This window comes from Ornithodoros turicata, chromosome 5 (assembly GCF_037126465.1).
Source record: "Ornithodoros turicata isolate Travis chromosome 5, ASM3712646v1, whole genome shotgun sequence".
NCBI classification, from domain to species: domain Eukaryota; kingdom Metazoa; phylum Arthropoda; class Arachnida; order Ixodida; family Argasidae; genus Ornithodoros; species Ornithodoros turicata.
In genome coordinates this window covers 29,464,052-29,488,148 of record NC_088205.1, presented here as the reverse complement: position 1 = coordinate 29,488,148, position 24,097 = coordinate 29,464,052, and the positions used below count along the sequence as shown (strand labels likewise).

Genomic DNA, 24,097 nt, shown 5'->3' with positions numbered 1-24,097 from the left:
CAACAGTGAGATGCACCAAAAATGTTCCAGTGTTGTCACAAAGCAAGCAAAGAGGAGCTGATCTCTAACAACGACCAACACGGTACCAACAGCACAACCACTGTCTCACTGTTGCTACTTTGTGCACGGGGGACCATGCGGTCCGTGGTGAGCGTCCAAGAACTGTACATGTACTTGCTGTGCTTGCTTGTGGCAACACTTGTCCCAGCTGATTGGATGGCACCTTACTCTCTACGAAAATAGTATCCGACATGCACTAAATGGCCGAATGCTCAAGCTATCCTATCGTACAATAGCTGTCATCAAATAAAGTTGTTGCTGTTGTTGTCTGCTGGCCTGCCTGCCCATGAGGTGTTTTATTATTAAAAGGCCTTTCAACTGGTGACGGTTCTGAAACCAGGCTAGGTCCATGTCAGGTGGTTGAAATATCATTCGAGATGGACTAAACGGCCGAATGCTGAAGCTATCTTATCGTGTAATAGCTCACGTCAAATAAAGCTGTTGTTTTTAGCTCTCCTGCTCGCCCATGTGGTGTTCTTATTAAAAGGCCCCTGAGCTGGTGACGGTTATGAAACCAAGCTAAGCCCACGTCAGGTGGTTGCTGCGTTTGCGAAGTAATGGAGTGTGTGACTGAGCTCGACTGAGCTCTTGCATAAAAGTACACGCTGCCTCAACTATATAGTAAAAGCATTCAGACAAGCTCGGTGAGGTACGATATACGAATGCTATCTTCTAAGCCATATCGAAGAAGGCACAGCGGAAGTTCCAGCTTCCAGTGACACTATTTCACGACAACGGAATATGATACACCTGCCACGTCTATGTCCTGTATCAGCTTTACAGTTTCTGAGAAAGGGACCGTCGTTGCATGCCCTAGCAACAAGACTGTTAATGTGACGACGACCGCTCGAGACACCGATATCCTTGCTATCCAAACAGGTGTTCAACTGAATAATGTTTATGAATCAACTGCTATTCAACCTGGCTGTGGCAGCTTTGTCTACTGCGCTGAATATTGAGAATAGAGGATTAATCGATTCAGTTACCGGCGTGCTTCGATAATTCATCGATGTAAAGATTTTCTGGGAGGTGATGTTTTACTCTATTATATTACTCAGACATTGGTTCACATCTTAATTATTGTCTGCTGGTCTAGGGCACTTCCTCAAAATGCTCTTTGTCCAAGTTATTAATAATCCAGAAGAAATTCTTACGAATCTCGAAAAACATGGACTCTAACCATACGACTCAGGGTATATTTGAAAAGCATATAATACAACAGTCTATATCGTTACAGGCTCGCCCTCACATATAGAACAGCGATTAAAGGTAATATAAGTGACTTTTTGGACATGGCAAACATAAAATATACTGATCATGCTTGCAGTTACCGCAACCCCATGACGTGCGAACCTCCACAATGAAGAACTTACTATAGGCTCCGGGCATTACAATACAGTCCAGGTGGAAAGCCAGGCTTGTTGGTTAGACATGGCGAAAAACGGCGAGCGAGATACACAGAGACAACGCAGGTGTTGCCTCTGTGTATCTCGCTCGTCGTTTTTAGCCATTACACACTCTTAAAAATGAACTTCACCGCATAGCACGCTCTTAGCCAACCATAATCTCGAATGATATCATTATCTGCCCTGATTTGTTGAAAACGGGAGGCGTACGCCTTTTCTGTGACACTTATGCTGTTCATAATTGTCACAAAAAAGGCGTACGCCTCCGGTTTTCAACAAATCAGGGCAGATAACTATATCATTTGAGACGGTGGTTGGATATGAGCGTGCTATGCGGTGAAGTTCGTTTCTAAGAGTGCAATACAATTTAGATAAGCTGCATAATAGCACAACAGAGCCTTTTGCTTGTCTGAATGCAATTTGTTAAATCACTTTGCTAGAACTGAGTAGTGTCTGCCTCTTCACTCCCTGTTCCGATGATGAATACGCTTTGATGTATTGTATCCCTTTGTGTTTGAATGTCGTGTACAGTGTATTAAAATGGTTGTAAATTCTCACTTGTGAGATTTGTGAGATAATATGCTTATGTAGGGAGTTGAGGCCTCCGTCAAGTCCTCTGGTCTTTCCGCCTCACCTCCCAAGTTGTGAAGTAATTTCCTCGGTACATTCCAAAGATGAACCGACTTCCCTTGTACACGGTCGAGTTGTGTAATCTCTTTTTTCTTCTTCCTTTTTCTTTTTTTCGTGGGGCATGCTACTGCTGCACAATCGAGTTTTGATTATATTGTGTCAGTGTATAGTGTGAGTTATATGATCTTTATCACTGTTCTATATATGAGGGTTAGCCTGTAACTATATTAGCTGTGTATTTAGGTATTGTATATGCTTTTCAAGAAGACCGAGTCGTATATGGGTTCGTCCATGTTTTCCAAGATTCCAAGAGCACTATGCGATACAGTTTTCGTTCGTATTGGTGCATTATTTTTAGGTTTCCTTTCAATAAACTACAGTTCGCGCAACGCTGAATCATAAATGTGTGCTGACAACGTTAGTCTGCTTGTAAGTGTTATCCCTAAATACTTATACCTCTCTACTTGCAAAATTCTATCACTTCCAAGCGAGTGGGAGAACGAACTAAGTGAGCTTTTTTCTCATCATGCGCAACAGCACTTTTATTTTTAGTTGGTCTCCATGCCGCATTGCTTATAGCAGTCGATTATCGCTACAACAGATTTCTTCAACAAAAGATGGTCAGTGTGCCTAGATATTTTTTCTACACAACACGGTCACCTGCGTCGCACCGCCCAATTCCCAACACTCTCACAATACCAAAATCACAATGTGACACACGCGCAGCAATTGAACCGTTTAAACAAGAATCCTGCACCATGCACTATCTAACTCTATCTCGTTCTATATATTGCATTAGATAACCGTATTTGACACTGCCAATCGACTTCCCTTGAGAGAAGAATGAAAATCGGTTATCCGTCTATTGTACCATTAAAAAAAGTAGAAAGAAATGCCAATGAGGCTCGTGCACATGACGTCACGCGCAGCATTTGAGCGCCTTGGAACCACGTGACATCACTCACTCCTAAAAATGAGTTTCACCACCATAGCAAGCTCCTAGCCAATATACATCTAGAATCAAATCGTTATCTGCCCTGATTTGCTCAAAACGGGAGGCGTACGCCTTTTTTGTGAAACTTGCATAAGTGTCACAAAAAAGGCGTACGCCTCCCGTTTTCAACAAATCAGGGCAGATAACGATATCATTCTAGATGATGGTTGGCTAGAAGCGTGCAATGCGGTGAAGTTCATTTTTAAGAGTGATGGGAAAACATGGAGATGCATCACAGTTGTCTTAATGCGGGCCGAGTTAAATAAAAGAAAGTACACTCTAGAAACAGAACTTCGCCGCATAGCACGCTGTGTCCCAACCATTGCCAAGAATGATAAGGTTATCGCTTCTGATTCGAAGAGAAAGGGGGCGTACGCCTTTTCCTGACAATTTTCATATATCTAAATTGCCACAAAAAAGGCGTACGCCCACCTCTCTCTTCGAATCAGAAGCGATAACCCTATCAATCGTGGCAATGGTTGGCGCACAACGTGCGTTGTAGTTGTGTTTTTAGAGTGTATAGGAATCATTTAGTACGCGCTCTTCGATATGCTCATGGAACGCTCAGTCTAGAACGTTACTCAAAAAACAAATAATAATAGAGGAGGAAGAAAGTGCAGCATTCCCACAACATTACTTCTGCTATGGAAGCGCATTTAATACGAGATGTGTGCAGTTTTACTTGATGTGTCGAATCGTTCGCGCGGCGGCCGTTAGCATCGCCATTCTTCAAAGGCAGACGGTTTTCGCAAAATCCCTGCTGTCGAAGGCAGCTGCACGAAATATAGCCGCTCTCCACTGTACGTATTCCTATATACGCTGCCATTCATAAATATCTACAATGCGAAATCGAAGGCAGCCTCACGACAGAACCGCGATATTGAATGAAAGGAAAGAGAAAGAGAGACGCGTGTAACAGTTAGCGTGAAAAATCCATATTTAAACGCCTAAAGGCAGAAGAGTTACAAGGGTAAACTAATCGTTTAGAGAGTCACCCTAGCCGATTTGCTAGTTTATTTGGAAAACTTTGCAATGCGACCAAGCGGTTTCATTGTCACGCATGATGCAAGGTTAACAACACTTTCTCTCTTTCTCCCGTTGCTTGTTGACTAAAGAGCGCGCATTTCTGTGTTTTCTACTTAGCTTTCAACAGTTTTCTCTTCAGATATTATTTAACAAGAAGAGGAACTTTGTAAATAGTAAGTGATATATAGTAAGTGAGAATAAAACCACGGTAACGAAACAAATATTCTCACACGGCCAGGCGAACATCCTGTAGGACAGCGTATGAAACTACTTGACCACTAATTAGCTAAAATTCATTAATTAACTTATTAATTATATGTTTTCTGGGAAATACGAGCTGGGAGAATTGGAGCCAGTCATTATTCAAATCCATCGTCCTTATTAAACACCCTGAGAAGCGAACGTACTTTCGAGAAGTGCAAAATTTTGCTATGCAAATGATAGAGCCCAAGCCAGAACTACGCACCACTCTAGCGCAGAAAAAGTGACAGGCAATCCATGTGAGACGATCACGTGCTTTGGAGCGATGAAGCTGATTGGAGCAGGCGCTAACCTGTTTGCCAGGTAGACCGCTGTCGACTCACATAAGGCGAAGGTCGCGTCGTTTCTGCGCTCGAAAAGCGTGTAGTTCTGGTTTCGGCTCATTTGCATAGCGAACTTTTACCGTTTATATCTCATTCACGTATCTCACTCACGTTCGCTTCACAGGGCGTTTAATGAAGATCGGGGATTTGAATAATGGCTGGCTCCAATTCTGCTATCTCGCATTTCCCAGAAAATATTTAATAGGTTAATTAATGATTTTTACCTAACTAGTCGTCCAGTAGTTGCATACGCTGTCCTACAGGATGTTCGCTTGGCCGTATAACCCACCTGGTAAAACGGGATCTATTTTGCTCCGCAAGGTTTTTTAAATAAAAATTCAGTAACGAATAAAAAAACACCCTGTATATTGAATATACACTCTAAGAAAAAAAGGGAGTCGCGAGGAGTCAGATGCGCGCCCGACCCCACAGTCGCCGTTCTCTGGCAATGAATCCCCCCTTCCTTCTCGCACTCCTTCGTGCGGAATCCGCTGCATGCGAGAACGTGAGGAGAGTGGATCCGTGGAGCCGCTAGCACTGCCCTCAAAACGTGAGACTGAGTGAAACGGCTGCTTATAACACCGCATCAGCTGAGATTGCGTTTTATATCTTCATGCACTATGCATCTGTCTTTTCCCAGCTCCTTGCCTTTGAAATGGAAGCACAGTAAGCGTGTGCCAACACCCATACATGGGAGGCGAGAGCTGGAGCCATGGTTTTGTTGCTGTTGACCTTGGTACCTGCTTTGCAGAACTTAGATGCATATGTAATCCTGACCTCATCACCTTTCTACTCTAGCAGTTCAGATAATTATTCGGTACACCAGAACCATGCAATACCTGTTTCTCCCCAGTGGTACACCTTCTGATGTGGTTATTTAGGAAGGTGTCTGCTGGTCAGAAAGCAGTGGCTCTGTGTTGAAGGCATGACACTGCACCATCTCAATTTATTGAATAATACAGGTGTGTCACATATTTAGTCGCCATTGGAATTTGCCCATCGCATTAGGTGTCCTGGTCAGTACTATGTTCTGCTTCCTGCCACCACTGCTAAGAGAGAAGACAGATGGAGTCATCAAGAAGTTTGTAAGCAGTTCTTTGTGTTGTAGGTCTATTTTGCTGAAAAGGGGTGGGTGGGTCTCCAAGATATGTGGAATATTTATACACCTATCTGAGCCATCGTGCAACCTCTGTCATAATGAACATAAAGGCGCATACAAAGATTATGCGTAAACATGCATACATTATGTTAAATAAAAGGTTTTTACTGAATACAGATATTTATTTGCAGATAAAGGTCAATATAAAATTATTTAATTTAGGTAGATTCTATCACTGGCCCTAGGTTACTGGCATTGGACCCTACAACTGGAGCTGTACGATATCGAAGTTAGTCAATTAGCTAAATGTTTGAATTATTCATTTTAGGAGAAGATAAAGTTTGGCTAGTGTTGGAGCACCCAAATAGGCTCACTGCAGTTAATATGCACTTTCGGAGGTCCGGCTAGTAGTTTGTTCGTGCTACAGTGCACATTTATGTTTTAATATCTATTGCATATACAGGGTGTTTCATGTAAAGTGATAAAAAAATTGGAACTGGCGATGTAGGCGCTGGAGCATTGTGGGACTTTCGGTCCCACCAGTTCTGGAAACATTTGCCACCATCGAGGAAGGCTTTGGACAATTTTTAATTGCAGGGAATTTATTTTTAGTCAATTGAACTTCGAAAATTGCCACGCGAATCTCACTTTCTTTTTACAGCAATACGAAGTCCTACACGGATAGCGCCCAAGAAGCCCAACGAAAACTATGCGAAAATAACTAAGGGAGATGGCATGGTGTGTAGAGCACACATAGTACTTTTTCAACAGTAAGCCAGCTTTGGCATTTTCTTTTACTATTTCGTTTATATTTGGTATTGTGGCTGCAATATACGGCAGAAAATGACTAATGAGAAATTATAGGCAGTTATCTATATTCTATTGTGTACTGTACTTCACCTGGAATTTTCGAATTTTGACACCGCTATGGTCGAACACTGGTCTGATTCTTGTCATCACAGGTAACCTAGTTCAACTGATTCCAGTAGATGACAATCGCTACAAGGAAATGGGCTTCCGGTTCGATGACCACATGTACGTCCCTCTTTTGAAAGTATGTTAAAAATAGAGCACATAGTGTGTACTTGATGATGTAACATACCTGCTCAAAAGCACAATTTTTTCCTAGAGTTTTTTTTTTTTTTTTTCCTGCAGTAGGTTCTCAAAAATGGCTTGGGTCAATCACATCACTACAGTGCTGATGAGAAACATCATCCTTTTACCTTGTTTCATTCAAATACCAAAAGCACATACCAACTCAAATTTAACGCCTGAATTATCATATGCACTTTTTGTGGAAGAGATAAAACTTATGAAATTATATTGTTATCTGATAATGTGGCACTGTTTTCCTGGCACTATTCATAATTTTACTCTTAAAATACTTTACTTGCAGAAGCCGGGAGAGGACCATGTGTATCCTACACTCTTAGAAATGAACTTCACAGCATTGCACGCTCCTAGCCAACCATCATGTCGAATGATATCCTTATGTGCCCTGATTTGCTGAAAACGGGAGGCGTACGCCATTTTTGTGACAATTATGAACCTCATAAGTGTCACAGAAAAGGCGTACGCCTACCGTTTTGAACAAATCAGCGATATCATTCGAGATAATGGTTGGCTAAAAGCGTGCTATGCGGTGAAGTTCATTTTTAAGAGTGTACCATCATCCATCACACAACAGATGATCTGCAAGGGGGGGGGGGGGATATGTTTAATGCAAAGTAAGAAAAAAGGGAAGGGAAAGGTTTGCCACGGTGTGGGCTTGCTATTCCCTAATGCTTTCAAGCAAACAAAAGAAAACAGCTGGGATACAGAAAATTATCAAAAAAATGCAGAAGAAACAGCCCCTTCACAAATCGTTGCGCATAGGACGCATCAGAGAATGCCCAGGAGTTTAGATTCCCGAAAGAATCGTGTCAGCGCAGACGTGACTTCAGCGTGCTGGGTAGGGCCAAGTAGCACCGCGAGGGAAAGCTCTCGGTAGTCGGTAGCCTAGATGAGCAAGGCGGCGCCGGAGACTCGATCGGTGATCTTCGTACCGCTGGCAGGCAATGAGAATGTGTGGCACATCGGCTTCTACGTTGCACGTTGGGCAAAGAGGTGATGGGTGCTGATTCATCTTAAACAGGAGGAGAGGAGTTCGGGCCACATTCAGCCGCAGCCGATGAAGCAGCGATTCCTCGATGCGCGGGATGCGGCCAGGCACAGCATATGTCATTAAAGGGTCAATGGATTTAAGGAAGGCATTGGTTCGTATAGCTTCTTGCTGAAAGAGCTGTGTGCGGTTGGCAGTGAAGCGGCGGATTTTCAGCTGGCACATAAAGTGCGCAAGGGGAAAGACAGTTGGTTGCTCAGCGTCGTGGGCTTGCCGAGCAAGAACGTCAGCACGATCATTGCCTGAAATTCCGACATGGCTCGGAATCCATTGGAACACCACTTCGTGTCCCAGTGATACAAGTTCAGAGTGCAGGGATCTGCAAGCTTCTGCATCATTCTCTGTTTTGACCGAAGGGTTCATGGTCGGACATCCAGCATGCTACCTTCTTTACCGTTGACGTTGTGTACAGTCCTAGAGGCCTCCTAGAGTGCTATAATTAACTGTTACGTTAACGTGGAATCACAGTTTGGAGCATATACAGGTTGACGCCGTGCACAAATTTCACAAAGTACATCGTATAAGTACTACTAGTTGCCATAACTAGTTGCTGTACTTCATTGATTTCCATGTAACCCTCCATTGTAGAGGGGGTTGCCTTGGAAAGCCCACCCTTATTCAGTTTTTGCGTGCTGCAGCTGAGTGACAAACGCCTGTGAGATTGCAAGGACACAGCACATGTTCTTGTTATCAGGGGGCAAACTGGGAATTAATCTGGAATAGCAGTAAAATGTTACTCGAATGTATGAAACAAGATACGAAAATATTTTGAAGACAGCGCGTAAGTGTTACTAGCAGACTTCTTATACAGTAACAATTGCAGCATCAACGAAAAGTATGCAACTGTTACTTGAATTCTGTGGCAGCATCACCAGCCTGCACATCAGTAAGATGTTCGTGCTGTTGCAAGAAATCTTTTTGCATTCTATTTTGCGCATTTTTTAGGCAACTTTTCATATCGAATCAGTAATCTCAGGTAATGAGAACTTGTTCTCTCTCAGTTCGGAAATCCATAGGTACAATTTCCGTATCTGCAGTACAGGAAATATCTGATGGGTTTTTGAAGGCACCACCGTGTAGATGACATTTGGTCTCACCGCAAATGAAAAACGAACAAGCACAAAAACATTCATCCTGGTCTAAAAGTAAATAATTCAGCTGTTCACTCTAACTGGATGAAACTGGTTTCAAGAAGTATAGGACAGTCAATAGCCACTACGCTCAGCAAGTGCTAGTTCTTAATCGATGTGGATCATCAGATTTGTGCAGGGCTGTGAACAACGTCAAAGTTGAGCAGGTGGTCCAGGTGTTTCAATTTAAAGAGCAAAACATGTGTAACTTAGTCACTTAGCCTGTTGCTGCTATCTTGTCTCAAAGGAGTGCTAATTGTCAAAGCAATAAAAATCTCTTAGGTTAAGCCTATAGTCTGGAACCATTCAGTACCTTGTTAAAAATGTAGAATACCATTGCAACAAGTTATGTATTTCTGCTGTATGTGCGAACTGCCAGTACACCTTGGTGTACGTGACCAAACTAAATTTATATTTGTACGTTCTGGCCAGGAACTGGTGCAGTTAGAGAGTACTGCAGGGAAACAGAATTTATTGCAACGATGCTTCGTTTTGGCGCACTTTTTGTGGGGGGGTGGAAGGTCCCCCCCCCCACACTCCCGGGGCCATCAAGTGACTCCAGCTATGGGGTTACTTGATGCCGGTAGGAGTCAAAACAGATCCATGGAAGTGGGAGTCAAATGACTCCCTTTGATGGCATCACATGACCCCCCTGCCTTGATGGAGTCATAGTGACTCCAGGAGGGGGGGTTATATATGTGGCAGGGTTTGACTCCCCCAAAGGGAGTCACCCTGACTCCCTTCTTTTTTAGTGTATACAAAGCAGTACTGTCCCCGTAGCAGGCTCTTTTGGTAATAGCATTTACAACAAATGCATTTACAACAAACGCGAAGCTGGACAGCGCGTTGCCAAAACAAGGAATTTTCCTGCGGAGGAGCAGACAGTTGCCATGGGAACAGGTACGCATCATACATTCCCAGGAAGTGGCGCGCGTGTCGTTTTCTATACAATATGTATTACTCTTATGAGGACTGAAGGCAGAGAGCGGGGACTTCCTCTCTGTTACAGAGCTAGAGTTCCCCAGAGTATGGTGGTATAGATGCAGGCCAGCTGGTGGATGAACTTCAAACTCCAGTCGTGTGTTTGTCCTGTATCTCTAGTTGTTGCCCAGACAGTGGCAACACCGTTTGAACCCATTTGAAATAAATGCTTAAATTGAATGATGGCAGTTGAAGTGAAGACAAGGCCACAGCAGTGGGATCTGATTGCAACTGGGTATTGCAACAGTATGCAACTCGGCGTTCTTAGACTTGCGTTCCGTTCGTCCTTATTTGTTTAATTGTCTCACCACTAGAGTGAAATAAATTCTTTGAACGAAGCTTGTCGCAAAATCTTTGCGTTCTAACGTAAAGAAAGCACATAGTCTCTGCGAAGTATCGGTACTTATCTACGAGTGATGATAAGATTAAGGCTAAGACAAAAAAAAAACAGTCGTGAGAACGGAGTTATCTACAGCGGTCCACATATTCTCTAAAACGTAGTTCGATAGACGAGCGTTTCTTTCGCTGAAACGCAATTCGCTGAAGTGTAATCTCTCTCTCAAAAACGTTATTCTCTAAAACCAGGCTCACTAAACTGTAGGGTAGCTCTTGATAAGTCTACGTTACGTTGTGCCACTTTTTAACTTTTCCCGTATAGCAAGATGCTAAACAGGTAATCTTTTGCGCTTCTATATTAAAATCGGTCGATAGCAAAATATGCGAAACAGAACGGAGGATGCAATGATATAGTCTGCACGTGATTATTCAGATCGCATCCATCACTGGGCTGTAGGCTCATTCCACACAGCCTGGAATACTGGTTAGTTACTTAAAAGTGCACCTGTCTGCATAAATCACTCACAGAAGCGGGGTGTTATTGCTCTATCTTGCATTCATTGACTTAGTTCATTAGTGTTCATAGCAGAAGTATATGCTACTTTTATTTGGGGAAGCGTATAGGTGGTATTCAGTGGCGCATTCCTTGCCTTGCAAAAACAAAAGGAAAAAAAAAAGAGCGGAATCTAGAGTCAATAACGTCAGGGTAGCAAATCCCCTGCTTATAAAAATTCAGTTATTCAAATTCAGTTGTGTTTCCGAATTTAGCATATCTTTTGACGTCTTCAGAGTGGTTGTTGGCCTCCTCTCTGTCAACATAGGCTGCCGCTGCACAGCGTTCGCTTGTATCTTATCATCAGGTCACAGAGGAGGAGGGCTTATATCTTGCAACGCCGTGCGCTTTTAGATAATCGCTGGATTAGCCGTTCTCGCGCGAAGTGGGGGCTACATCTATAATTTTTATAACATCATCATCATCATTACTATCATCAAATTTCTTATTCTGAAATATTACACAGGTCTGTCCTTGAATGGACGAGAGCATTGTCCTCTGATTGACGTTATTAACAATTCATTAAAATTCATCATTGTGGTTTTTCGTGAAGCTGGACGTATCAAAGTATAGCCCTGTAGCGGTGCATTTGCTTGCGGTGCTGCACTCCGGTATAGGCTAGGTCACAGCAACACGGCGCTGTGTACAACTTGTGGTTTTCCGGCAACAATTTGACACATTCTAGAAGACTGCAGCCAGTACGTACGCGAGCGACGGGCCTTTAAATGTCAACTTGAAATGCTGGATCAGAGGCCATTCAACATCTGCAAAGATCTCAGCTCATGGAGTAACCCTGGCCATCAGTGCCGTGCACTAGGCGCTTTTCTTTCCTTTCTGAGGGCCACCGGGGAGGGGGGGGGGGGGGGTATGTTTAATGCAAAGTAAGAAAAAAGGGAAGGGAAAGGTTAGCCACGGTGTGGGCTTGCTATTCCCTAATGCTTTCAAGCAAACAAAAGAAAACAGCTGGGATACAGAAAATTATCAAAAAATACGGAAGAAACAGCTCCTTCACTAATCGTTGCGCATAGGACGCATCAAAGAATGTCCAGGAGTTTAGATTCCCGAAGGAATCGTGTCAGCGCAGACGTGACTTCAACGTGCTGGGTAGGGCCAAGTAGCACCGCGAGGGAAAGCTCTCGGTAGCCTAGATGAGCAAGGCGGCGCCGGAGACTCGATCGGCCTCCTTCACGAACTGTAGGGATTTCCTTCCATCGTCATCCTTTAATGTGAACCTTTTTGGAATGGGATACGGTCGTGCACTCAACGCAGGGAAACATTCCACATCATCATCATCATCATTCATTCATCTATGTTGTTGTTGTTGCTTTCAAAATAACTTTGCGTCACACCAACTGCATTCATTTGGTAGCGCCTGAGTAGTAGGTCCTTTTATGTTTTTATTTTTTACCATCCCCTCTGCATAACCTTTATACAGGGTGTTCAAAATTAAGCTTTCACGAGCGCTTAGCAAACACAGTGATGACAGGAAACCGGATGATAACTTTACGCTACGTGTGTAAGAAACAGGTGCTGCTAATTATGTAGCACCTGTTTCTTACTCAAGGAACAGAAAAAATAGCACCAGTTTTCTTTTGTTCGCCTATTTATAAAGTGCTAGTGAAAGCTTAATTTTGAACGCCCTGTAGATATCGCCCTATCCTCTTCAAATTTTAGCTTCATGCATTACTTATCCCTCCTAAACTGATGTCAGATTTCAGGCAATGTGTGGCGCTATACGTGAACACACGAGTTAGAGCCTGTATAGTCCAAATGGGCAGGTTTCAAGGTTTTTGACTGGTGGCCTTTTCATAACCAGCTGTATTAAACTGCTACTTGTCCTAGTCTAGTACATCATGCTCACTCTCATTAGGTAGCTATAAATAGCTACATTCATAAAACCATAATACCCGTGTCACACTGGCTAATTTAGTGTCCTTTTCGTGAAGTGCACTCCAACCAAGCGAATGTCAATTTCACTATATACGTGCTTGGCCTTCTCATGCGATCTAGTTACGTTCGCTTCCGGCGAGGGTTGGCGGCACCATCGGAAAATTGTTTTCTTTGTTTTGCTTTCCTTCCGCGCTTTAAGGAAGTGATGTAACCGGCGCCAGCGTGCAGAAAATACTAGCGAACAACAAACCCATTATTTTCATACGCAGGGATCTGGAAAACTGCAGTAAGTTTGTCGAATTTACTGATTGCAATCAATTCCTAGACTGCTACTGTAGGGAATGACATTGTAGGGCATGACATAGGAGCCGTGCATGCCGAGAGAAGCGATTTTGTTGCATATCCCATTGACCTCCATGTATCGAAAATTTGACAAACTTTAATTCGCAAAAAATCAGTGGATCGCTTCAGGCCTTCAAAATTGTGTCATTCCCTAGATAAACTCGAAAGGAACACGTCTGTACCTGTTTCGTGTACAATTTATCGAGGTTTACGAGAACCCTATGAACAAAAATTCTTCACATAGACTTTCTTAAGATAAGATAGACAAGAATAAACAGCGGAAAATAATTCTTTAGGCGTGCGCAACAGTACCCGTTTCAGAATGTTTCTCTTTGATTTAGAAACACTTCCTGCATGTCTCCTTCGAACATAAAACAAATTGGCCTCAAACAAATGCCACAACAAAAATGGCCGCCGCCGGATCGCCGAGACCGCGAAGTTCACACAGGCTGTTAACGAGAGTAATGAGATGTTTTTTTGGCACAATGACACACTGTATACTTAAATAAAATAAACACGCTGTTCAATATACTTGTTCAAAAATAGTCTGGTGTAGGGCCCCCTCGCTTTTTCTCAATATTTTAGCTGTACCAGAAAGGCTACTGTCGATGCTACACACTCGGTCACCGAAGAGAAGTAAAATGAGTTTGGGGAACTCCCTAAATCGTTAGTGCGCTTCCTGCCGGGTGTCACTAAAAGATGTCGTGTGATACCACACAAATGACACTAAGTGCGAGTGTCACTCGTTGAAAGTGACACTAAATTAGTCCGTCTGACGCCAGTAAGATCAGTATCAGATAATCAGTATATAATAAATATAAAAAAATATATAAATATATTATAAATCATCAGTATACGACAGTGATTGTTTTTAGAACGATCTTTATAGATGTCGATAGAAGGTGCATCGAGTCCGTTGTGCAATTACTGTGCGCTAATTACGGTATCTGTACGACCTTATTTGTTTTGAAATACAAACGTTTTATACCATGGAAAGCCACGAACTCATTCTCACGACTGCATGTTGACCACAATCTATCATGACACGATAACACTCGTATTCTTTGTCCCGGTATTTGCTCCCTCGACACTATTTGCAGATAAATCTTATTCAGATGCCTCGTTGATCAAAGACCACCCATCGACGCTTAAATTCATCAATATCCACGAATTAGAGTCCACCATCACTTGAGCAAGCATCATATCCTGACAAGGAAAATGATATTCTGCTCCTTAAGGCTCCATTCACAGCAACAATGAACTCACGTTCCACAGCTCTTGTGAGCACTTAACTTGATGAACAATACAATTTAATTATCCCTTATATAATAGCTCTTATACACAACATTCGGGAGATAGACCCCTCTTTCTTATGGCTTTCTCGGTATATATAGCCCCGTGGCAGAAAGCCAGAATTAATTCAACATAAACAGAATTAATAAACATATCCCCCCACCATTAACTGCTACGAAAATACATAAAAATAAAACGTCTCGGACAACATACAAGAAAAAACACTGATAACAAAGTTGTAATAAAGTTGTTGTTGTTCTTTACTTGGTTGGCATTCAATTTGGCTTTGTCTTTTCGTTCTCTACGCCCTGGTACCAATTCAAATATAGGCACGACCGAGCAAGGAATATTTTGATAAAGCGGCGTACATGAAAGGAACCGTGTATCACATCTCACATTCGGCCGCTTGCTCAACTGTATCCAGTCACGGTCTCATTTATTACATTTTATCCCCCCCCCCGCACTAAACACCCTATACTTGCGAAACAGAAACCCCTGATTCATACAAGCTTTCTGCAGATCTACCTTTAATATAAAACCATGCTACAGAAAGTTCAATATTGATATAACAGACCGTAACGCCAAACAAAAATCACAGCTTTGTTACCATTGTAGCAGTAAGTCGGATATCCTATAGAGATTACCATCGACACGGTTTTTCGCTATAGGAGAGAAATTTTATCCGTCGTCACCGACTCTTTTCTGTGAGGACCAACGTTATAGGTTCTAATACAAGCGCATATTGTCAGGAAGAACGCGTTTCCCACCCATACTTTCGTCAACCTGCATTAGAGTCAGAGCAGGTACGAAGAGACAATAGAGAAGCAGAAAAAGAGTCACCGGCGACATTGATATCGTTCAGTTCAAACGTAAAGAAATGCACACGTTTCGTAGTGCGTTAGAATTCTGTCCAGAGCCGTAGAGATGTACAGTATAAAGCAGGAATGCAGAGAATTTGAATTTATGATCTAAGCAGTGCGAATGAGCGTTTTCTTTTCTTTCTTTACTGAGATTCTGAACGCAGTGAGAGGGGGGGGGGGGGGGGCTTCACGTTTACCCTGCCCCGGGTGCAAACTCTCATGGCGACAGCTCTGATTATGTACTATGTCCAACTATTCAATCCGGATTGCGCAAATGCATCTACAGGGTGTCCCAGAAATCGTGTCATTGAATTATAATAAAAAAACTACGCTACCTAGAATCACGCAGTCAACCGCACTTGTTCTTACTAGGTTTTTGCCAACTCCTGGTGTGAACATCATGTATCGTAAGTTTAATTATGTAAATATTTGCGAACTGAACTCGGAAATTTGCCAAGTAAATGTCACTTTTTTACCCCACCAATATGAAGAGCGTGCCGAATTCACTCAAGTTCGTGGTACACATTCGTCATTTTTTTCTTTTAAAATCAATCTATCAATCAATCGTGGTAATTGGCAGTGATATTCACGAGCTGTCCCAACGGAAAAATAGCCGAACATCATGCTTTTCGTAGCACCGAACCATAACGCGCGAGACTTATTGAGCGCAATCGCTCGCAGTCCGACGAAAGGAGGTTCGAAACCCAGCCCACAGAGTGATAGTAGAAACAGAGACAGTTGCTGAAATTGAGAGAGGGAAAGTGCGATCCCAGCGAAAGTCGGACGCGATAAGCCATACCTGTGTTATCTCTTTCTGCGTTGCAGGTGTGGGCTTGGTTTCCAACCTCCTCTCGTCGGACTGACAAGGATTGCGCTGAAAAATTTGTCGCGCGCTAGCTCCGTAGAGCATGATGTTCGGCTATTTTTTCTGATGGGATAGCCCCTGAATGTCCCAGTCAATTATCATTAATTTGAGACATTAGACACGCTTTCACGTTGGTGGGGTAAAAAAGTTACCTTTACTTGGCAAATTTCCGACTTCAGTTCGCAAAAATTTACATAATTAAACTTACGTTACACGACAGTCACATCAGGAGGTGGCAAAAACCTAGTAAGAACAAATGTCGCTGACCGGATGATTCTAGGTGGTGTAGTTTTTTTTATTATAATCGAATGACGCGTTTTCTGGAACACCCTGTATATCGTGATGTAGGCAGGTGTATGCAGGGAAATATTACTTTTGCACCTACTAGTCCCGGAATGTGCAGAAAGCTTACCAGAAATTCCACTCAGTAATTTATTAAACGTTGGTGCATTTGATACATCGCTTAACCCCGGCCAATGAAGCCTTTTCCTTATCACTAAATGTCACAAATGATGAATCCTTTCTATGTTGTTCCAGCCTCAGAACATCAGTTCTCCGATGTCACAAATGAACTCAATTTTTCTGTGTGCAACGACTCCCACTGAGGTCAAACAAACGCTGCCAAACAACTGGGAATCTATCGGAGCAGACGGTATGAAAGGCCTATATCAAGCATGTGGCATGTTATGTAATCCTTTATGTCACCGAGTCAAATATACTCGCGGCGAGTCATTAAACACATGCGCATTACATACTGCAAAAGTTATTGCATACCAAGTAAAGGTGGAGATAAAAACGACATAAATAATTACAATTTGCAATACAATCATTATGAACCAGTTTTTCCGACATACCGTTTGGCTGACCTTTCCTCTTTTTTTTTTCTTTATTCTAATAAAGATATCCCCACCACCCCTGTTTCTATCCTCTTCGTGTTTTTTAAATAAATGTGGAGTTATCAAGTAAAGATTGCACTTGTTTTTATCACGCAGTATAATATAAACACGTAATCTCACTATGGATTTCACAAAGGAAAATGAACTGAAGCATATGCCTTTCCCCGAAACCGCAAGGAAATAGGCGCGTTACATCGAGTTAAACAACAACCCCTTATAGGGTAATGAGTCTTATTATGCACTAATTTATCCCACGCTTCAATAAGGCTCGTTGACGGGAACTAGAAATCTCGACCAATCACGCTACATGCACTACACGAGCGTGCGTAACAAATACTACTTCGGAAATTTTTCAGGAATTAAAATCTTACCTACCCAATACCTACATTAATTAAAGGTTCAAATATGTGGACACAATAGCTGCTCTTCGGGAACAGTTCGGATGAACGCCTCTAGTAATCACTATTACTTAATTCGAAATTAGACGCAGACCATGACGTAGGCAAACGCAGACCATGGATTTCGAGATAAGTAATTCATATGAGAAGCGCAAGCTGAATAGACTAATGAAGAGATTCAGCCCAAGACCTATAACAACGCAACTTAGGAAGGAACTCAGAACTATGATTTCAAATAACAGAAACCACTTTTTCAGTACAACCCTACGAAGTTTTCTCAGGGATTCACCGCAAAAATATTGGCGTTATGTTACTCCGAAAAAACGCAGCACAGCTGTAGATGTTAATCTCTCAGCGGATTTATTTAATCAGTATTTTTCTTCGGTGTTTCGACCCGATGATGGACAAATTCCTCCCTATATAGTGAACCTAGGCACTTACCCCCGATTTCTAACGTGGTTTTCACATCACAAGGTATCCTTGCGTTGTTGTTGAAGGTTGACACTAGCAAAGACGCAGGGCCCGATAATATTTCTAATGCATTTCTTAGGCGGTATGCTGAATGGATCTCACTATATTTGCAAGTGATATTCCAAAAGGTCTACTCCGGAGTGCTTCCCAAGGCTTGGAAAACTGCCAAAATTGTTCCCGTACCTAAGAAGTCTGAGTGTAGCGGCACTAGTGACTACCGACCCATTTCACTGCTATCCAGTTGCTCTAAAATTTTCGAGCATATATTGTACTGTCACATGGCAAAGTTTTTGGAAGAGCATTCTGTGCTTAGCAAATGTCAGTATGGATTCCGCAAAGGATCCTCAACGACACATCAATTAATAGAATTTGTACACGATCTGGCTACGTTCATTGATAATTGAAAGCAGTCTGATGTTATCTTTCTTGACCTCCAAAAGGCATTCGACAGTGTGTCGCATTCTAAACTGCTTTGGAAGCTCAGCTGTCAATTTAAAAACGAAAAGCTCATCAACTGCCTTGCGTCCTATCTGACGGGGAGGCTCCAGTTCGTTTCTTACAATAATACATCTTCCGCATCACTCAGTGTAGTTTCCGGAGTTCCCCAAGGGTCGGTGCTCGGTCCGCTGTTTTTTCATTTATATACAAACGATATTGCAGAGCTCGTAGATGCTAACATTAAACTTTTCGCAGACGATTGTGTGCTTTACAAAGTTGTTAATACGGTTAAGGACCAAGTAACCCTTCAGCGTTCTCTTGATTCTGTAGTCCATTGATGCGAAACTTGACAAATGGGTATTAATGCGCAGAAGAGTGTTTACATGACGGTGTCTAGAAAGAAGACCAGTGCCGTGCAGTGCCAATACGAAGTGAAGAGTGTTCCTTTAAAGCAAGTACATGCACACAAATATCTCGGCTTGACTTTCACCATAGACTTGACATGGAGCCAGCACCTTAAAGAAGTTATCTCCAAGGCTAGTAGCAGGTTATACTTGCTACGGAGAACTCTTGCGCAGGCTGACTCCCAGACAAAACTAACTGCCTACAAATATCTTGTCCGCTCTATCACTGACTACGGCTCTGTAATATGGTTTCCCGAGGCTGTGACAAAAGTAAGAGAAATTGAGATGGTACAGAGGAAGGATATTCGCTTTGTGCGTAACCGTTATTCTCGTTTAGACTCAACAACGCCCAGATGTTGGAGTCAGCCAATCTACTTTCATTGCGTACTAGGAATAAAATTCAGCGTCTAAAACTCCTATGGAATATCTATAACGATCTGACCGGTATCGCGAAAGACGGATACTTGCGCTTACAACAGTATGGAAGCCGACGGGGGAAACACGGCCAGCATCTAACGCCATACAAATTCCGAACTAATTGTCTACGGGTCTCCTTTTTCCCGGCGGCCATCAGGGACTGGAACAGCCATCCCCAGGCGGTGGTTGACTGTGACACACTGTCTTTATTTGAGGACGGCATCTCACAATATTACAGAGCGTTATAGGTTTTTCCTTATTGCTAGTGTCCTTTTTAATTTGTGTGATTATCTGTTCATTGCATTTCTTCTGTATTCGCGTTTGTACTGTCCCTCCTTCTATGGAATTCCTCTTCTAGAGGAATGAATCGGCTATTCTTACTTCTTTAAAATGTTTCCCCTCGTGTCGTATTCGTCACATATACAGGGTGGTCCACCAACCATGATAGAAATTCATAGTAAAAAAACGTAGGCCCCGGAGAGACATGCGGTCAAGGGATTTTTTTCTACCAATAATTTTTGCCAGATATTGGTAACATTTTTATTTCATTTCAATTGACGTTTAATTTCTTGAATTGAACTCCGGATTTTCCCAAGGCAACCTAACGTTTTCTTTGCGGAAATTAGTTCGTCGTGGTCATTTTACTCAGTATAGCATAATCCCACTCGTAATGCAATGGCAATTGCCGAAATAAATTCGCCGGAAATCCGTGGAAATGAGCCCTTGGCTCCGCCTCTTTTTTGACGGCCCGTAGTTTGAGCGCAAAGCTGCGAAGAAAGGAGGTTCCATTACATTAACACGCCACACGAGGGGGGAAAGGGTTACAAGCCTTACCCACGGAACAAACACGCGCGGTGAGTGCGGGAATCAGAGCTATCTTATCAAAAATGAGGTCATCCGACGGCTTGTAACCCTTTCCCCCCCTCGTGTGGCGTGTCAATATAACCTCCTCTCTCCGCAGCTTTGCGCTCAAACTACGAGCCGTCAAAAAAGAGGTGGAGCCAAGGGCTCATTTCTACGGATTTTTGGCGAATTTGTTTCGGCAATTGCCATTGCATTACGAGTGGGATTATATGCTATACTGAGTAAAATGACAACCGAGAACCCATTTCCGCAAAGAAAACCTTAGGTTGCCTTGGGAAATTTCGGAGTTCAATTCAAGAAATTAAGTTTCCGTCAATTGAAATGAAATGAAAAAGTTCCCAATATGTGGCAAAAGTTATTGGCAGAAAAAAATTCCTTGACCGCATGTCTCTCCGGGGCCTACGTTTTTTACTATGAATTTCTATCATGGTTGGTGGACCACCCTATATAACGTCCACATCCATCGGTTTCGTTGCTCCATAGCGTCGAAATATTTACTGACACTTATGTAACCATTATTCTTGCAGAACGCAGGCACAATTAATCCACATTGAATGCCGGAGGGTAGAAGGTTATAACTGTGGTTGCTTTGCGAACTTCTCAAGTTGGACCAAATGTCATCAGTGGCTGAACGAAAGAGAGGCTGGACTTTTTCGTTTTTCTCTGAAATCCCCATCAAAATCGACCGCGTTTATCGTTAATTCGGGGCCGCATAAGCGACAAGCTTGACGCGATAACACCCAAAAGATGGCCCAAAAGCCAAACACGCAAGGAGGGCCGTTAACAGCCACACATGCGCCTCGACATAGCATTCTTATCGTACATACACTATTAGAGAGATTACAAATGACCTATAGAAAGGAGCGGAAGGATCATCCCCCCCTCCTGGCCGGCTTGCGCCGTGGGGAGCGCGCCGTACTTGATTGATGACTCCTGCAGGAAAACTGTTTATTGAGCAAACTCCCACTATTATCGGCCCATGTATAACTGCTGGTGAGTGCGTTAAACAGCGGGTCATAATGTTTGGCCCGTATGGTGGTACGCTACTATGAGCTTCGGAGTACCGTAGTGTTTTCTGTATGAGCGACTTCCGTCTGGGCGAAAAATCGACAACGAATCAAGGAGCCGCTGACTTTCCAGTTCTTGGTCTGCCCACCGTAGCACACTGCTCACCGAATTTATCCTGGTGACGGTCCGCGAGGCATCTTTCGTAACTCTTGCCTTTTATACAGTGGAAGACATCCCCTTACGGGTAACCTGCACGCATGGTCTCGTTACCACATGCTGGCCGTGTCGAGATTGTGATTTCTATTTACGAGTACTGTTTTGCTTTGGCATTCATCTGCTAGACCGAACTCCGTGATGCGTGTCTATAGGGTATCAGCATTTTCCATTCGATCTTTGCGAATGCTTCATGGTCTCAAGAAGTGAGTTCCAAGGAATCACAGTAGCCTCTCATCACGTCCATGAGACGAAATGAAACTATAAACTAAGGGCACCCGCGCCCAAAGTTCCAGACGACGATGCTATTTATAGTCACTTACCGGCAGAAAAGAGTGGATTTCGCATCCTCGCGCTGTTATCCTTGCCGTTATCAGCCAAGATCGCTGTCACACCAAACTTAAGCTGTGGCGTGCTGGAGTCCTCCTCTTCATCCCTACTACTGTCAACAGCTGTTTTTGGAGAAGGCGAAGAACAGTACTCGACGGGTAACGCGGTCGTGGTGGGCGACACGGGCACGGGCCTGGACACTCGGCCAGACAGCAGGTTGTCGACGAGGAAAGAACTGTTGGTGGCGCATCGCACTGGGCACGGGCCACTCGACGCAGGGTACATGGCGCTGGCTCAGCGCGCGGCCGCCGAGTCGCGCCGATCACGAGTGCGGCTGATGGGAGCACGCCCCGGCGCACGGAGGACGCCCACCGAGCACGCCCAAATATTATGCAGGCGCCGCCCGCGTGGTGGCTCCCTTACGGCGCAGCTCCTCGTTTGCGGAGATGCGGTTTGCGGACGCACGCATCCGGTTGTTAGGACGAGAAGGAGCATGATTTTGAGCAACATAGTTGTCGCTCATATTTTGCTGACTTATGAAAGCGCCACGGAGAAAGACCGGAATGTGCGGTCGCATCCGCAAATGAGAGGTCGACTGAACTCTGGATCCCGCACTCTTAAAACGGAGTTTCACCACATAACACGCAGGAGGTCAACCATTGCAGAGAATGAAACGAAAGCGCTCCTGTTTTGCGGGAAGCTCGGGGCGTACGCCTTTTTATTACACTTAACGCGACTGTGTCACAAAAAGGGCGAACGCATTCCGTTTTCAAGAAATCAGGTGAGAAAACGATGTCATACAGGGTTATGGTTGTTGAGAGGAGCGTGTTGTGCGGTGAAGTTCTGCTTTGGGAATGCACTCTTAACAAAAAAAAAAAAGAAAAGAAACAAAAAAGGAAGAAAGAAAATAAAGGAAAGGAAGCTGACTGTTCACGCAACACACGGAATTGTCCCGTACAGGACAGACATACAATTATCACGTTTGGTTGGCTATGATCTTGGTGACTTCCGTTCAGGTCAACAATTTTAAAGGATATCGCAAAGCAGCAGACACGCAGTTGCTGTTAGTGGAGTATAGTTTAACAGTTTCTTGATTGTAAACCGACCACGATAAGTTGTATATGTGACAGAGCAGCCTTAATATTTTTAATCAGCTAGCTCCGCTAATGAAAGGCCTCGGGGAGACGTCTGATGGGAAATAATACTCAATTCTTCTAACAACAGTGATCTATGCACCCGCGATGGATTTGCTGTTCCAGATGAGTGCGTGGCCAAGATGTAGCCGATTCATTTTTTTTTTTTCGTTTTAGATCCAGTGTTATGAGCATGCAATGTAGTTTTGCGCCGTACACTTGACGAGCCCATGCGAGTTTGGTCGCTAGCTTCGATGCCGGGTTGCCCATAGTTCTTAATCTCAATGTTCTAAAAAACTGCGAGTGCAATTGCGAGGAAAATTGTGATCCAAGACTACTGAGGCTTCAGGCTATCGAGTAAATTCCACCCCCGTCCCCTTTCGCGCGCAACAAGGTCATAGTCTCAGCTGAAAACATCCCATCGTCAACATCCGCTGCCGAAGTGCGCGTACATTTGCGACTTGGCTTGTGTCCGACGAGGAGGTCGCCTTTCGTCGGCGAAGATGTTCCCACGCCGCGTATTATTGTTATGGAATGTGCGTGGCTTGTCGGTTGGTGTTTCAGCGGGTTACCCAGCGCAGAAGGAACATGAAACGTCTGTGTAGCGAATTGACTGCTACTAAGAATCCTGATACACGATGCTGTTCGTATCGCGTCAGCATAACGCAACGTGTAGCATCTAGTGTCTGATACGTACCCCGAAGACGTATTGCCGAACAACAGCGAGGTTTCTGGAACAAGCAAACGTATGACGCGTTGCGCGCAAACGGATCTAGATTTGTGTGCGCTTAGTTGATCTCTGTGTTTTCGCATGATTCTGGCGCTGCACGAATTTCTGCGCAGAATTGCTGACCATTGCGGATATTATGGGAATTTAATGATAATGTTACACTCTGAGAAATGAACTTCACCGCGTTGCCCGCTCCTAGTCAAGCATTATCTCGAATGACATCGTTCTCTCCCCTGATTTGCTGGAAACGGGAGGGGTACGCCATTTTTGTGACAATTATGAACTGCGCACAAAAAAGGCGTACGCCTCCCGTATTTAACAAATCATGGGAAAGAACGATGTCATTCGAGATGATGGTTGACTAGGAGCGTGCTATGCGGTGAAGCTCATTTTTGATAGTGTTGTACAGAGTGTACGTACCTTTATCACTCTTGATTTGTGAAAAGCGTGACGCGTACGCCTTTTTGTGTTAATTCCGACATATGTCGACACAGTTCCCTTAGAAGTCGGCCCAGGACGCACATTCCCCCAAGAGCCCCCATTTTAACATGCATAAAGATATACCCCTCCCATTAGAGGTCGATT

General features: G+C 43.6%; 1 protein-coding gene across 2 annotated transcripts in view; it reads right to left on the bottom strand.

Annotated features, from left to right (window-relative positions):
- Positions 1-21,960, bottom strand: part of LOC135395458 (homeobox protein BarH-like 1) — an 84,029-nt gene extending 62,069 nt beyond the window's left edge. For both annotated transcript variants that reach the window (XM_064626656.1, XM_064626657.1), the window contains exon 1: positions 21,643-21,960. In XM_064626656.1, coding sequence (XP_064482726.1) covers positions 21,643-21,934 — 292 coding nt within the window. In that variant the 5' untranslated portion in view covers positions 21,935-21,960. The remainder of the gene's footprint in view (positions 1-21,642) is intronic.
- Between the last annotated feature and the right edge of the window lie 2,137 nt (positions 21,961-24,097).